Source organism: Salmo salar, chromosome ssa26 (genome assembly GCF_905237065.1).
Source record: "Salmo salar chromosome ssa26, Ssal_v3.1, whole genome shotgun sequence".
Classification (NCBI taxonomy): Eukaryota; Metazoa; Chordata; class Actinopteri; order Salmoniformes; family Salmonidae; genus Salmo; species Salmo salar.
The window spans coordinates 27,387,595-27,404,485 of NC_059467.1; the positions used below are offsets into that span (position 1 = coordinate 27,387,595).

The following is a 16,891-nucleotide window of genomic DNA, read 5'->3' on the forward strand; positions in this document are numbered from 1 at the left end:
TCTGTGAAGCATTTATTTGGACTGCAATTTCTGAGGCTGGTAACTCTAATGAACTTATCCTCTGCAGCAGAGGTAACTCTGGGTCTTCCTTTCCTGTGGCGGTCCTCATGACAGCCAGTTTCATCATAGCGCTTGATGGTTTTTGCCACTGCAGTTGAAGAAACTTTCAAAGTTCTTGACATTTTCCAGATTGACAGACCTCTGTGTCTTAAAGTAATGATGGACTGTCATTTCTCTTTGCTTATTTGAGCTGTTCTTGCCATACTATGGACTTGGTCTTTTTCCAAATAGGGCTATCTTCTGTATACCCTCCTACCTTGTCACAAGACAACTGATTGGCTCAAATGCATTAAGGAAAGAAATTCCACAAATTAATTTTTAACAAGGCACACCTGTTAATTGAAATGCAGTGCAGGTGACTACCTCATGAAGCTGGTTGAGAGGATGCCAAGAGTGTGCAAATCTGTCAAGGCAAAGGGTGGCTACTTTGTAGAATCTCAAATATATTTTGATTTGTTAAACACTTTTTTGGTTACTGCATGATTCTATGTGTCATTTCATAGTTATGTCTTCAGTATTATTCTACAAATGTAGAAAACAGTAAAAAAATAATAAAAAACCCTAGAATGAGTAGGTGTGTTCAAACTTTTGACTGGTACTGTGTATAATATATATATATAATTGAGTGAGTGAGTGAAGAAGTTGCTGAACTGAAGGCAATTCAGCAGGTCCTCCCAGTGACTGAACAGAGCAGAAAGCCCTCTTTATTTATTTGTTGGGGTCCCCAGGGAGGGCGCTAGTTTATCGGCACCAGTGGTCCCTTTTGGCTGCAGGGTTAAAACGTCTGTTACCTCTCCACCAATCGCTGCCTAGGAAAGGGATGTAGGCATTCCAGAGCCCACTGGATGGTTAAAGCAGATGGTTAGAAGTTCTAGAACACTATACCTCTTAAAGAGAAGGTAAAATAACTACTATATTTGCGTGAGTTAAAAAGATTACACCATTGTACATTTTTATGTTCATGTGGAGATTGAAACATTAATTCACTATAAGGATACTGGGATATTCATGACACTTTATAACTGGGGTAATGTACCAACATTTTCACAAATATATATATATATATATTATTATTATTTTTTAAGTACATTTGAGTAAATTGAAACTTTTACTCACGTAGGCCTGGTAAACATCTAAACAAAGGTGATAAATTGACCATGCCAGTAAAGTATTATGCCCCACTATTTTGTCCTTTATCCTGTATTGTACCTCAAGAGCAATGAGTTCCTTTTTGATTGCATCCATTCTATTAACATTCACTGTAAGAAAAGGTTGAGGACGTATTTATCATGGTTGATGTGTTCTCATCCTGTATGTATTGTATGTGTAATGAGATGCTACGTATGGGATGGACTCTCTATAGGTAAAGACATGATAATACAGTGTATTCAATGCAACTTTGAGTTAAAGGGAATTAACTGAATTTGCCAACTGCCAAGTATTTAAGTTGATGATTAACACCATCTTTCTTTTTTTAAATCAGACATGGTGTATGGCAAATGCTATACTTTAGTATTTGGAATTCAAATGCAAACATCTGCAATGTACTGTACACTACTTCATAATTGAAATGGGCAAGGTTTGATTGGCAGTTTTGGAGAGAATAGGTAAATAAATGTCTGTTTATACTTATTTAGTGCATATTTGTAGTCATTCCATTTATCTGAATCAAATAAGGGCATCGATACAAGGCAACTCTTCCCGGAGCTACATGAACTTCAGAATGACTTAAGGACCCCATCTAGTGAAGACTGGCAGTATTACTACAAAGTTGTAGTAAACCAACCCTCTGTTCCATGACACTTTATGTTCCCTGTCATCTACAAATGTCACAGGACGCAAAACTGCAAATTGAGGGGTTTATTTACTTCAATTGCACTGTATTTTATGAGAATTGTATAAACGTCCAAGAAAATAAAGTATCTATTACGCAGTCATAAAGCAATTAACCAGGCACTGAAATATTGTCAACCGTCAACACTGTTTTTACGTGGCAAGATGGCCACAGCAGTTTAATTCTCTGCATTTCTCTTAATTTTCACAATAATCATCTTCATCACTAACAGCTTCAAATAGTATAGGTAGTTTAACCTGCATTTGTGTACTAGTGTGTTATGCTACTGATACTGCATTCACTGAGATTAAACAGACACCTTTCAAGATTGAAAGGTTCTGCATCTAATGCATCCATTATTGATTATATATGGCATAATGTAGACTGGCAAGATATCATTAGAGAAACTGCATCCCTTACATCAGAAAACAGATATTCTCTCCAGATTTAGGAGTGAAAATACCATTTGGTTAGATCAGCTTGGATATGAGCGACGTTATTTAGAAGGATTTTCCACGGTCGGCCATGACATCCTCAATCTCCTCCACTGTACGAGGGACACAGGTGAGCAGCTCCATTCCGCTGGCAGTCACGGCAATGTCGTCCTCAATACGCACCTGGACAGAGGGGGAAACATCCAGTAAGACACATTTGAGGGTCAGAGCCAAGGTTAATAATAAACAGTAGATAATTGTCAGGGGGAGCAGTTATAGCAGAAGACTTAACAGAACAGCATAATGTGTATATTATTTGCTGCCATGGAGTAGATTGAGACAAAGGAGTTTCTATGCGCAAGCTTTGGGTGGTTAACGTTGACAGTAACACCAGCACATAAACTAATAAGTACAAACTGTCTGTGGATAGGTAAACATACCCCTCCAAATCCACGGAAGCGGGTCAGCACTTCATTGTTGATGAAGCAGCTCTGGGCTGGGTTGGCCAAGGCCTGGTCCAGCAGGTGGTTGATGAAGTAGATACCAGGCTCCACAGTCAGGACCATGCGTTCCTGCACCAGACGGCCCATCCTCAAGCTCTTCAGACCGGGCTCGTTGACCCGCTCAATACCCTGTGTAACCAAGAACAAGCGGCATGACACGGACGTTAGCTTTGTCTAGAAGAAAAGAGACATGTCTTTTTGGAAGTGTATTTAGAACTTTATCTAGCACTGATCATTGATGAATAGAATACTATCCATCTCTCTGGTACTGACCTCTGGGTATCCGCCCACGTCGTGCACGTCGATGCCCAGCAGGTGTCCCAGGCCATGGGGCATGAAGACAGAGCCCATGTGGACCTTCAGCATGTCCTCCACACTCCCATGCAGGATCCCAATCTTCACCAGCTCCTCTAGGTGAACCTGGTCAGCCAGACGGTGCATCTCTGTCCACTTGACCTCTGAAACACAAGACCACCTTCAGTCAGGTTTTTAAATCGGAGGTTAAAAGTTTCAAAGCAGCCTAATATGCAGGTGATAATGACTGGTGGTGAGGATATGGCATGTTCTGTGGTAGTCTTCAGACTTCAACAACTCACTATTAGTCAAACCATAGAACAAATTAATAAATAATCCTTCCTTGTGCCCAAGCTAAGTATGTACTGTATGTTTAGTGAATGCTTCCTCAATCCTGCATGTGTACAGTAGGATCATACCTGGTTTAATGGCAGCCATGACAGCCCGTGATGACTTGAGCACAGCCTCATAGATGGCCTTCTGGTCTGGAGTGAACTTTCCATTGGCTGGGAAGGAGCAGGTGATGTCAGAGGAGTAGCAGTAGTATTCTCCACCCATGTCAAACAGACTGCAAGGAAAAACCACACGTCACAGTTAGATCAGTGTTACTGCTCACCCAAAGGGCTCTACAGCCATTCCGGCATCATTATTTCCAAACATAAATCAGAGAAATTGTTCACAGCATGTACATCAGAATGAATACAGGTTTTGCCTTTCAAAGGTGCTCATGTTGTGTCATCATGGGCGCTCCACACAGCCACTTTAAATCTCCATCAGTATCCCTATACACAGCAGCCTGACTCAGGTTCAAACCCAGTCCAAGCTGTGCTCTGGCTATGAGTAAACCCATGGGAGAGCCACTCAGTGGATCCAGCTGACAGGGAGAACAAAACAACACCCTACCAATACTAATGACAGCAGGGGAGGTGTAGGCGCTCTGAGATGTACAGTATTCCATTAAACAAAACAACACCCTACTATACTAATGACAGCAGGGGAGGTGTAGCTCTCTGAGATGTACAGTATTCCATTAAACAAAACAACACCCTACTATACTAATGACAGCAGGGGAGGTGTAGCTCTCTGAGATGTACAGTATTCCATTAAACAAAACAACACCCTACTATACTAATGACAGCAGGGGAGGTGTAGCTCTCTGAGATGTACAGTATTCCATTAAACAAAACAACACCCTACTATACTAATGACAGCAGGGGAGGTGTAGCTCTCTGAGATGTACAGTATTCCATTAAACAAAACAACAGATCACTGCAAGTGTTTTTGATATACAAATCCAAGACAAAATGAACACAGCATTTAATAAAACCAAGCAAACAACCCAAAAAGGACAATTGAGGAGTGGAATAACTTCACATCATGTGAAATGATCGCCAAATTACCACATGTCTCCGTCATCGATGGTCTTGTCATTGGGAGCTCCTGCATGGCCGTAGTGCAGGACTGAGCCGTTGTTTCCACTGTTGAAGATTTAAGCATACGAGTAGGTCATTATAGAGGCACTGAACACACGTCAGATCGAACAATAGCACCTCAATTCTGTACATCAAAACGTACCACTGAGATGATCGTCACGTATTTCAGATATGTTCTCCATTAAATGAACCCATTTCTGTGTAGCAAAGGGAAGTGCCTTACGTTCCACAGATACAGGTGTAGGAGGTGTGACGCATTCCCCCATGAGAGTAGCAGTAGTGCTGGAACAGGCTGCAACAGAAAAGCACTGACATGAGCAACCATACACAAGAAGCTCCACAGCTCTAACAATGACAATATAGGAGGAAGTTTAATCAAGGGTAAACCTCCTTTTTGATATTGGTTAGCCTAGAATACAAGAAGGGAGTCATCTAAACCTCCCACCTTGAAGATCTCCATTGCCTGATACTTAACTGGAGGATAGTATGATAAAAGCATTTGGACTCATCTTCACTTGGTTATTGGTCTATCCACTGGAGACTTGAGTCAGTGATTACATATTCTCTGCTGCACGTTCTTTCTGCAGTCAATTAGTCAGATAGTGGGCTGGTGAGTGGCGCTGCTATAGTAGCTCAGATTATTTACATTCTTCAGCCACCCAGATGAAGTTTTAATTAAAAACACAAAAAGCTGCCAGCTAGAAACAGGAAATTGATTCAGCTCAGTGGGTGGCCGTTGCTACATTGTAAAATACACTCCCCTCATATGTATTTGGACAGTCAAACCATTTTTTCCATTTGGCTCTATACTCCAGCATTTTAGGTTTGAGATCAAATGTTTCACATGAGGTGACAGTAAAGAACGTCACATTTTATTTGAGGGTATTTTCATGCAAAATGTATCCGTCAAAACCATTTAGAAATGAAAGCACTTAATGACTTGTCCCCCCATGTGAAGAAGTCATTAGTATTTGGACAAATGCGCTTATAGTGTATCAAAGTAGTCAGAAGTGTAGTATTTGGTCCCATATTCCTTGCACGCAATGACTACATCAAACTTGTGACTCCACAAATTCATTGGATGCATTTGTAGTTTGTTTTGCCCAATAGTAACAGAAATAAAATGATTAGTCATCATTCACAGTCAGTAGATAAGACATTTCTGAACACTTCTAAATAAATCATGATAATGCCATGATTAAGAAAAATCATGAATAAATCATGAATGAATCAGTGAGATGCCGTTCAGAGGCTACAAAAAAACCATGCTAACCTTTCACCCTTACCAATAACAATAATAGCATTTTTGGGGGGGTGAGTATGATCTTTGTGCCTCTAACCTTTTCATTTTTCGCGATTAATTCATGATGGTCGATTATCATGGTAGCGTAACACATGAATATAGAAGTGTTTAGAAACATCTTCTATTCTTACTTATAATAAATGCATCCAACATGATTTTAGTCACAAGCTTGATGTAGTCATTGCATGCAAGGAATATGAGACCAAATACTACACTTTTGACTACTTGAAAACAGTATAAGTGAATTTGTCCAAATACTTATGACTTCAGTAGTGATCAGATCAGACGTGCTGTGAATGTAGTTTATCCAGAGCAACACACCTTCATAGATAAGGAACATACTGTTTTACTGTCACCTTTATGGTCAGACGGGACATAGTACACCACATAGCCTTTTCCTCATACAATATACCTTTATATGGTACAAACAGTTCAATATAGCTGGCATACCCTTCATGATAAAAAGCTCCACTCACCTCTCCATTTCATATTCTTTCTGTCCAGGTCTCACATGCTTCATGATCTGAGGAGAAAGACAACAGCACTTCAGGTTTGCTATGCCTGTGATATACAAGGTTGCAAGTGGGCAATGATGCCTCTGAGATGTATTCTTTATCTTTGATTATATTCATATATTATTCATGATATAACAACATGGTGAGCTCCAAAAGTATTGGGACATTAACACATGTTTGGTTGTTTTGACTCTGTACTCCAGCACTTTGGTTAAAATGCAGACTCCCAGGTTTAATTTGAGGGCATTTTGATGTGGAAGAAAGCTAGACGCACAAATATCATACCCCCAAGACATGCTAACCTCTAAACATTATAATAACGGAGGTTAGCCTTTTATATCATAGCCCCAAGACATGCTAACCTCTCAACATTACAATAACAGCAGAGGCTAGCATTTTTTGGGAGGTATGATATTTGTGCGTCCAACTTTCTCACTCATCTTTATTTACGATTCATTCAGGACTACTCATAATCATGGTAGCATCCACATTAATGTAGAAGTGTTTAGAAACATATTCTATTCTTATTTACAATAAGTCACTCCAAAATGACACAATACATTATTTACCATGAACTTATGGGCACAAAATAACCTGAAACTCAACCAAAACAAACAGCAAGTGCATCCAACACGTTTGAAGAGTCACAAGCTTGATGTAGTTATTGCGTGCTAGGAATATGGGACCAAATACTCAACTTGACTACTTTAATACACATAAGTGAATTTGTCCCAATACTTTTGGTCCCCTAAAATCCAAAATACACAGATCAAATGAGATGAGCCAGAATCTGGAGCTCCTTCTCCCACTGTGGCAGGTATGTCTGTCTGTCTGTCTGTCCTGCAGGATTTTACCTCTTTATGGGCTTCACTGGAAATCCGGTTAGTGTATCGCAGCACCTCCAGCTCCATGTCAGTCTTAGTCAGCCGGCTGCAAGGAGAGAAGGAACAAGGAGTCAAGGGCCTCTTAGATCAATATGCCAGGTGTATATTTCTATATTATAAACTGGGTGGTTTAAGCCCTGAATGCTGATTGGCTGAAAGCTGTGGTATATCAGACCGTATACCACAGGTATGACAAAACATTACTTTTTACTGCAATAATGTTGGTAACCAGCTTATAATAGCAATAAGGCACCTCAGGGTTTGTGGTATATGGTCAATATACCACGGCTAAGGGCTGTATTCAGGCACTGCACATTGCGTTGTGCATAAGAACAGCCCTTAGCCGTGGTATATTGGTCATATACCGCACCCCCTCTGGCCTTTTTGCTTAATTCTATCATGCACAAACACTGGCTAATAGCACCCAGCCAGAAACAAAAGAATGATGATGAAAGCTAAAGCTCTGTGTGTACATTTTACATTTTAGTCATTTAGCAGACGCTCTTATCCAGAGGGACTTACAGTAGTGAATGCATACATTTCATTTCATGCATTTTTTTGTACTGGCCCCCCGTGGGAATCGAACCCACAACCCTGGTGTTGCACACACCATGCTGGCGTTGCAAACACCATGCTCTACCAACTGAGCCACAGGGAAGACCTGTGTGTATGTGTGTATGTATGTATGTATGTATGTATGCATGTATGTATGTATGTGCTTTATATTTGGTAGCTCATAATGAATGCATAAATAATACCTGTATTACTCATCCATTCCTCACTGCCGGAGGAGCCTTACACTCCTCTTTATCTTTCAGGAAAATCAGCTTCTTACCATATTGTTAGTGAAGTGTTTTTCTGATTCTATTCTTGGTCATGGTTTCTACCACCATTTATGTCTTAATGATTCTGCTAGGTCGCAGTTGTAAATGAGAACTTGTTCTCAACTGGCCTACCTGGTTAAATAAAGGTGAAATAAAAAAATACAATAAAAATTCTCTACACATTAGAGATGCAGTCAACACCTCAGATGACTCAGTGTGAAACAGACACGGACTAATAATGTTTTACAAAAATAGTTCTACATAACAGAAAAGAAGCAGTATCCAATGGTTACGAGCTGGATATTGTATCATACAGTACTTACCATTCCACAATGACTGGATGCAGAAGAGTGTTGTTCACTTGGAATCTGAAATAAAAGACACAAGTTCATATTTATCAAGGCAAAACATTTAACCAAATAAATTAGAAATACCAGTTTGATTCAAATGGATATCAATTGATGCCAATTAAACTTACTGACTGATTCCTTCAAAGGAGGCTTCGCGGCAGATACTCCCACTGTCTGTGTTCTGTCCACGCTGGAAGAAACATAATACAATTACCAGGCCCACTTTCAAGTCTCTTCAAATTATACTTTATCTAATGAATTGCTACTGTAAACCACTATCATAGCATCAACATGATATATTAAGGACATACCAAAGTGAGAAGAGCTCCAAGCTTCATCTTGGAGAAGACATCAGCAATCTGTAAGAGTTCAGACAGAAAGGCAGAATTGTTGAGGGATCAGAGAACTGACACTATCAAATAGAGGGAAACGAGTGAAGCTACAAGATCACAAGCTAAGCTACAACACTACAAAGATGGGTAAGGTGTACAGTATGTGCATGCAAACGTGACACACTAACTTACATCACAGGTATATTGCACCTCATCGACGGCGTATTTCTCCTTGAAGTATTCCCGCGGATGGATCCTGTCAACAGAGAATGACACATTCGGTTTTAATGAGAAGGCCTAAGGAGTATTCTTACAGTGTCTTTATGAGTCCATGATGCTGAAAGTGGTAGGCTGTCTCCCGAGACTGATCACATTCACATATAGTTTGAGTTACAGTCACTGACTCACTCTCCCATCCAGGTTGCATAGCTCTCAGGCAGCTTGGGGACAAAGAGGATGGATTTTCCAGTGTCCACGTCGATGGCTCCGTAGCAGTCGGCTTCAGTCACTCCAAAAGCCCAATGGAAGAAGGACTCCTACAGAACCACGAGTCAAAAGAGTCAGCCAGGGTCCGCTCAGTCACACCTCCATCCATCTCATCAATGTGTGATCCTATGTGGCTCAGTTGGTAAAGCAACGTTAGGATTGTGGATTCAATTCCCGCTGGGGTCATCAATATGAAAATGTATGCACATACTACTGTACGTCACTTTAGGATAAACGAGTCTTCTAAATTGCATATCTGTAATTGACTGTTATTAAACATGTACCTGTCTGAAGAGCATGTCTGTATCGGTGCAGTATCTCTGCTTCTGCTCCCCTCCCTGCAGTACGACCACAGACTTGGGGGCCACCCCATCCTTGGCCTTCAGGCCTTGGCACAGCCGCCGCCGGTTCTCAGCAAACAGGGCTGCTGACACTCTCAGGGTGTCTTTACCCAGCCAATACACAGGTCTACAGAAAGACAGCATTGGGAAATGGGTTAATATGTTGTACATTACTGTCTAGTAGGTTTCCATTTTCAGTTAGCTAACCCAATTGCCTGCCTTCGATTTTTTTCGTTCGGCTGATTCTTTCTAAAACAATAGTCGATAAAAATACTTAAACCTTTTAGTAAATATTAAATGTAAAAAGCAAATCGTTGTTTATCATTATACTGCACACAGTTATGAAAGTTACATTTTTAGTGAAACTAGCAGAAGTGGTGAGGACAAACGTTGACCATTTTTAGAACTCAAGAGTTTTACACGCAACAAAAAAGATGATTTTGCACAAACTCAGATGGATGGAACTGTAGAACAGTATTTCCCTAAATGGATCTGGTTTCAATGATCCACAGTGTATGGTAAAGGAAACACTTCATCTCTGGAGAGTGCTCCCTTCCTAGTGTGATTTAGTAACAACAAAGACAGATTTACATGATCAAAGGTCACTAAACGTAGAGTTGTTGATCACCAACCTGCCTCAGATTTTGTCAACTCAACAATAAGATGTCTAAACACTTCTGTGATCATGTGAGTGGGTTTCAATGTGCACTTCCTGTTTTAGAGATGTAGTATATTTAAACAAGAAACACGAGCTATGATAGGAGGATAGAGTATAATGCATCATATCACCTCAATATCAATTAATAACAATTGGAGCATTGACATATCATAGGGATGGGGGAAATCGATACAGTAGAGCAGTGGTCACCAACCAGTCGATCTTCTAGGCATTCCTAGTTGATCACCAAACATTTCTATAGAAAAGCCAACGATAAAGGCTTGCGATCCTTTATTTATTTGACTTTGCGCTTTTGACGGAAGGTGCACTTGAATCAGAAGCCCTGCATGCCAGGTAGGCAAAGTGTTTTGAACCATTCAAACTCCACCTACCCGGCGGACAATAAGAGCTGTCGTTAAATCAAGTGCGCTGGCCAATTAGGTAGCTAAACATTTGATTACCATGCCTAGTAAGGCGTCCACGACCCCACAGCAAAGTTTGATACTAGCCTACGTGAGATTTCATAACGTTTAAAACCATGACCAGAGAAAAACTGTCAAAGAATACAGAAAAACCCTGTTGTTTTTATGAGTGAGTTTGTTTTACATTTTTTTATTCAGCACTGTCAACACTTTTACAAAACACGCTTCTCCCTACTTCTTCTCGCGCCGCAGCTGCAATTAATTAGTAGCCAAGTGTATCGATAGGCCTGCATTTTTATTATTAGCAGCTCGTAATGTCTATTTTAATTTTGAGGAATATTTCACTTTCTCTAGTCATAGGAACATGAATTGGAAAATGAGGCTAAAGTAATGTGGTGTGACTCGAGTTTCACCATCAGTGGTAGGACGGTGTCCTCTCTCTGGCCAGTTTCACCAGACGAATGGAGAGAGCAGGGACAGTGAGAGATGGACCCTCTGCTGCTCTCTCCCTCCCTTCGCTGAGACTGACCATCAGATGCAGGTACCATCAGTCCAGTAAAATAAAAAGTGAATTACTTCAATTTAAGCTCAGCTGTGCCTCGCAAGTGGTACAACTGATCTATTTTGTTATCAAAGCTTGAGTTTTTAAATATAATATGGTCTTAGAAGAAAAATATTGGCAGGCCAAGCACATACAGCCAATATGCTGTGATAATATTGCTACTGCACAAACTTAATTCCTACAGAACTGTTTTTATTAATGTTGAATAGGCTTACATGTTTTTAAAAGAATCTGAGTGGTAGACCTCAGCTTGTTTTTTGACTGCAAAAGTGATCTTGACTCAGAAAAGGTTGGTGACCACTGCAGTAGAGTATTGCAATACTATTTTTGACAATATATCAATTCTATGACTGCAAGTATCGATTCTCTCTTTTTGCAAGGTAGTTAATGTTAGCTAGTGCTAGTTGGCTGTATCTACGCAAAAACTTCGGTATTTTTTCTATAATGTTAGTTTGTCTTCAATCTTACTTTTAAATGGTGAGCCAACATGTTCTCAGCACTTGACTAATCAAAATTCGTTTTATTATTATGCCTCTTTCCTGTCCCTCTGCCGCAGACATATAGTGAGCAATATTTATTTAACATCGAACTGTGATAAATATAGAATCGTGATACATATAGAATCGCAGTACATATCGTATAGGCAACTAGCTACTGTAAGTATCGTGATAATATCGTATTGTGAGGTCCCTGGCAATTATTTCATAAACAACCCCTCTGTAGAGAGACTAGATAATATTATCCACAAACTGGAGCTGTAACCACCTATTTGTTTTCCCTATTCTGCGAAAACATTTCAAGTTAGACATGCATAGTGAGTTAGTTACCTGGCAAAGTTGCTGATTGATGCCTGACTGCCAGCCTGCAAAAAGTACGCCGCTCTTTTCTTATGTTTGACAGTTAGCCCCGTTAACGAGAGTTAGCTTAGTTGATCAGGTTTATGCAGATAGCTAGCGAGCTAACAATTTATGCATTATAATTTGTTCAATTCAGAATCAGTGGCCAAATACGCTTAACACAAAGATAAACCATATGAATAATACAGAACAGAATATATACTCACTGCTGTCGTGCAGCCATGTTGCTCAAGACTCGAAGTGTCATGTGACACGTGTCTTCGCTTGTGAAGCCGATCAGCTGATTTTGGCTGAAGCGAGTGAGTGCTGATCAAAATGTTTCAAAATGTATGTCGGCATTATGTGATATCAATCGGCGAACCTAAATTATGCTTGAAAGAGTATGGCCATTTATTTGATCCACTAACTTGAAATATATGTTAGGGTTGTATTGCATTGCAATTTGCAAGGTCTTTATAACTGTCTTACAGAAACCCCCCACGGAGTTGTTTCAGTTTCAAATCCATTTTTTTTTTATCTGTAAACATCACACAATATATGTTTGTGTTGGATATATATACGGTTCAGCTTTTAGTTTTTATTATGAACCAACTTTTGAGATGTTATTTCATTCTCAATTTCATTGTCACTCTTCAGTGAATATTCTTGATATATTTTCTCACTGAGAACGTCTACAGAAGTCTGTTCTAGTGCCCATCAAACACAAGTTATGTCACTTATTATGGCCTTTCTTTTATCTGAAGCAGCAATTATTTCAACACTTAGTTCAAGGTTCAAGAAAGCATTTGCAGACACTGTGTGACTCAGCATTTACACAGGCAGCCCAATTCTGATCTCTTGTCAAAAGATCTGATCTGATTGGTCAAAATACCCATTAGTGGCAAAAATATCTGAATTGGGCTGCCTGTCTGTCATAAATTGAAAATGCATCCCAGCCCTAACAATATTGACTATTACTGATATGCCCCACTTGGATTAGGAGGGCAGTGGGGTGAATTTGTCTCAACTGCACAGATGAATGTAACCCATTTGGGACCTTATTACAGTGTAATTATAATGCAATAACCCATGTTAATGTGTACTAGGTAGATAAGTACAGGCAGTAAAGTTGTACTTTCCACCGCTAAATCAATATCAGAAGATACAGATCAGTACTCTACTCGATACAGCATGTACTTCCTAGCCAGTGTAAATGCATAGGTTATTTCCCTGACAAGGACCCCGCTCCACATCCTGACCAACACCAGACATACACCATTAGACAACAACAGACATACACCATTAGACAACAACAGACATACACCATTAGAACTACTGCTATAACTTAGAAATATAATTAACATATCAATGAGTTGCTTGTGCTTGTACTCTGCCTGGATGCTACAGAGTACAGAGAAATGACAGACTGCGCCTTTAATTGAGACTCTAATTAATCAGTGCTTGCGGTCCAAACACTTAAAAGACACACCCTATCCTCTCAGCCCTCAAATTAAGTGGACACTTCTGATGGCGTATCATGACGTCTGACGAGTTTACACTTGCGAGGGAGGAAGGAATGATTTTTAAAAATGGACCACCCTTGGCCGGAAATTCATCACTCGTTCATCCTGTGAGGATTGTGTTTTCAGCCACCGGTAGGTTGTGGGTGCCTTATATGCGCTACAGTCAATTATGAGTGCATGTCTACTTATATTAAATATATAATTTTTAATATACGCCTACTGTATGATAGCTAGCCAATTAATTAGCTAACTAGCGTTAGCCTGCCTGGCTGGAACTTATGAAGAAGGAAAATGTTTTATTTCTACAATTTCCAAATGATAACCAAACAAAACATATTTACGAGACGTGTTTGTGCCGTCATGTGCATTAGTAGCACAATTTCTAACTTATTTGCATTCGTTTTTACTTACAGTTGTACGTTGACTTCTCCATTGATATTGGTTTTAAGTTTTCACGGGCTTGAATTATGGGGAGTTTCAGGCCCCGGAGTGAAAAGCCTATCTTAAAACGAGGGCTGAGGGGTTTACATTGCAAACTTCCCTTGCTTGGCTAATCATTTGGACCACCCTCCAAAATGGCGACAGGGATTCCCCCAAGGGCATAAGGCAAGGGTAAGTGGACGAGGGTGTGTCTTTTAAGTGTTTGGACCACAGCCAGTGTCTCACCCTGGATTGTTCAGGAAGTACTGACATCTGGGTATCCACCCACGTCGTGCACGTCGATGCCCAGTAGGTGTCCCAGGCCATGGGGCATGAAGACAGAGCCCATGTGGACCTTCAGCATGTCCTCCACACTCCCCTGCAGGATCCCAATCTTCACCAGCTCCTGCAGAACCCGGTCAGCCAGACAGTGCATCTCTGTCCACTTGACCTCTGAAACACAAGACTTGTTTTGTGGACTGGATCTAGTATTCACTATTAAAGGCATAGCCCATTTGATTTGCTCACAAGCATATATGGATGAAGGGAGCTGACACTTGATTTAGACATATTTGTAAGTATGCATGTGTTTAATGAGAGCCATGATGGTCCATGATGACTTCAGCAAAGCCTCAGAGTGCTTTCTCCACCCATGTCAAACAGACAATAAATTGTTCCCAGCATGCACATCAGAATGAATAAAAGTTTTGAGCGGAGGCGGTTTGCCTTTCAAAGGTGCTCATGTTGTGTCACCATGGGCGCTCAAAACAGCCACTTTAAATCTCCATCAGTATCCCTATGCACACAGCAGCCTGCCTCGGGTTCAAATACAGTCAAGCTGTGCTATGTTTATGAATAATCCCATGGGAGAGCCACTCAGGGCTACAAGACTAAAGGATCCATCTTTTGTGTATCAATATTTAAAACCTGCTCAACTTTCAACCTCTAAGACAAACGTTCAAGAAGAATCCAGTGTGTATGTTAAAAAGGCTGTCCAAGAGTTCCCCTTTCAAACACCATCTTTTTAATACCCTCTTAGATGTTTAGTCTTTCAGCGCTTCTGGACCAGTTACGACTGACAAATAATGCCAAAAATCCCTGTCTGTCTGCTCTCCGATTCCACTCTCCAAGCAGAGCTGACTTGAAGTGTCAGGTTTCAGACCTACATTTGCATATGGAGTGACCTGTCACATTTTCTGGCCTATCCAGACAAAGAATTGATTATCTGTTCTTCTGAGTGAGTGAGCCCAGCTTGAGAGATGACAAATGAACGGTGACAGTCTTGCGAGTCCAGCCATTGTGGTTTCATCTTTCTGTGACTTTCTCAGCAATTTAGAGCAATCAACATGAAAAAATATGAAATATTTGAATATAATTTAAACAAGATCCCTTTCTCTTAGTCACAGAAGGACGAAATCACTTTGTGCTTAAAGCTGAAATTGTCATGAGTATGCACACATTTGAATGGTGTTTGAATTTAGGAGGAAATTCTGTCAACAGTTATATGAAATAGTGCCAATATGGTACTGTTACTAAGTATGATCCTATTTATTTTACAGCTATAAGAAATGTGAAATCTTATAGTAAGTAATTTCAGTCATAGGAAATGATGGCACTATTTCATATACAGTGAGGGAAAAAAGTATTTGATCCCCTGCTGATTTTGTACGTTTGCCCACTGACAAAGAAATGATCAGTCTATAATTTTAATGGTAGGTTTATTTGAACAGTGAGAGACAGAATAACAACAAAGAAATCCAGAAAAACGCATGTCAAAAATGTTATAAATTGATTAGCATTTTAATGAGGGAAATAAGTATTTGACCCCCTCTCAATCAGAAAGGATGTGGAGGTCCTGGGCTGGTGTGGTTACACGTGGCCTGCGGTTGTGAGGCAGGTTGGACGTACTGCCAAATTCTCTAAAACTACGTTGGAGGTAGCTTATGATAGAGGAATTAACATTAAATTCTCTGGCAACAGCTCTGGTAGGCATTCCTGTATGTTGTGTGACAGAACTACACATTTTAGAGTGGCCTTTTATTCTCCCAATGCATACGCCACACCTGTCAGGTGGATGGAATATCTTGGCAAAGGAGAAATGCTCACTAACAGGGATGTTAACACATTTGTGCACAATATTTGAGAGAAATAAGCTTTTTGTGCATTTTGAACATTTCTGAGATCTTTTATTTCAGCTCATGAAACATTGGACCAACATTTTACATGTTGTGTTTATATTTTTGTTCAGTATAAAATCACATTTTCATAATATTTGTACTTGAGCTTATGTTCTCAAAAGTGAGTACACCTCAGCCATTTATAACTATTTTACCATAAAGGTGAGTTCCAGACCTTTCTAAAACTGTTTTTTTTTTTTTTTTACGGCCATCTCATGTAAAATAATTATGTTTGGGTATATCTATTTTGGCAAAAATCTAAATGTTACCCTATCATTCAACTGGTATTAAAGCTGCCACTTTGCCACATAAAACCTGTACTGTTTATGTAATAATAGCTCATATTAAATATATAATAAAACATCTTACAGCTTCAATCACTGTAACGAACGTCATAAAGAGGTGACCAAGGTGCAGTGTGGTAAGTGCTCATGTTTACTTTTTATTTAACTCAGAACACTAAACAAAATAACAAACCAAGGAAACCTAACGTCACGTTCTGCAGGCTTTCACTGAGCTGTGAAAAAATAAGATCCCCCAACTGAATGAGGGATAAAGGGCTGCCTAAGTATGATTCCCAATCAGAGACAACAATAGACACCTGCCTCTGATTAGGAACCATACTCGGCCAAACACAAAGAAATACAAAAACTAGATTGCCCACACCACATCACACCCTGACCTAAACAAACTAGAGGAA

The 16,891-nt window shown here is 39.9% G+C and overlaps 1 protein-coding gene across 1 annotated transcript; it reads right to left on the reverse strand.

Moving 5' to 3' along the window:
• Positions 1-1,905: 1,905 nt before the first annotated feature.
• Positions 1,906-12,575, reverse strand: LOC106587563 (xaa-Pro dipeptidase). Its single transcript, XM_014176069.2, has 15 exons — positions 12,299-12,575; positions 9,537-9,720; positions 9,175-9,302; positions 8,959-9,022; positions 8,746-8,793; positions 8,563-8,624; positions 8,408-8,452; positions 7,231-7,306; positions 6,338-6,384; positions 4,782-4,850; positions 4,526-4,603; positions 3,545-3,693; positions 3,105-3,289; positions 2,769-2,960; positions 1,906-2,511 (listed from the first exon to the last, which is right to left on the reverse strand). The coding sequence occupies exons 1-15, from the start codon at positions 12,337-12,339 to the stop codon at positions 2,395-2,397; spliced, it is 1,485 nt and encodes a 494-aa protein (XP_014031544.1). The 5' UTR covers positions 12,340-12,575; the 3' UTR covers positions 1,906-2,394.
• Between the last annotated feature and the right edge of the window lie 4,316 nt (positions 12,576-16,891).

Bases quoted from the DNA above. Each gene is read 5' to 3' on its own strand.
- LOC106587563 (XM_014176069.2), bottom strand. From the start codon at position 12,339: ATGACACTTCGAGTCTTGAGCAACATGGCTGCACGACAGCA. The intron at 9,721-12,298 runs GTGAGTATATAT...GTCTTTCTGTAG, and splicing joins AACATGGCTGCACGACAGCA to ACCTGTGTATTGGCTGGGTA. The intron at 8,794-8,958 runs GTAAGTTAGTGT...GAACTCTTACAG, and splicing joins AGGTGCAATATACCTGTGAT to ATTGCTGATGTCTTCTCCAA.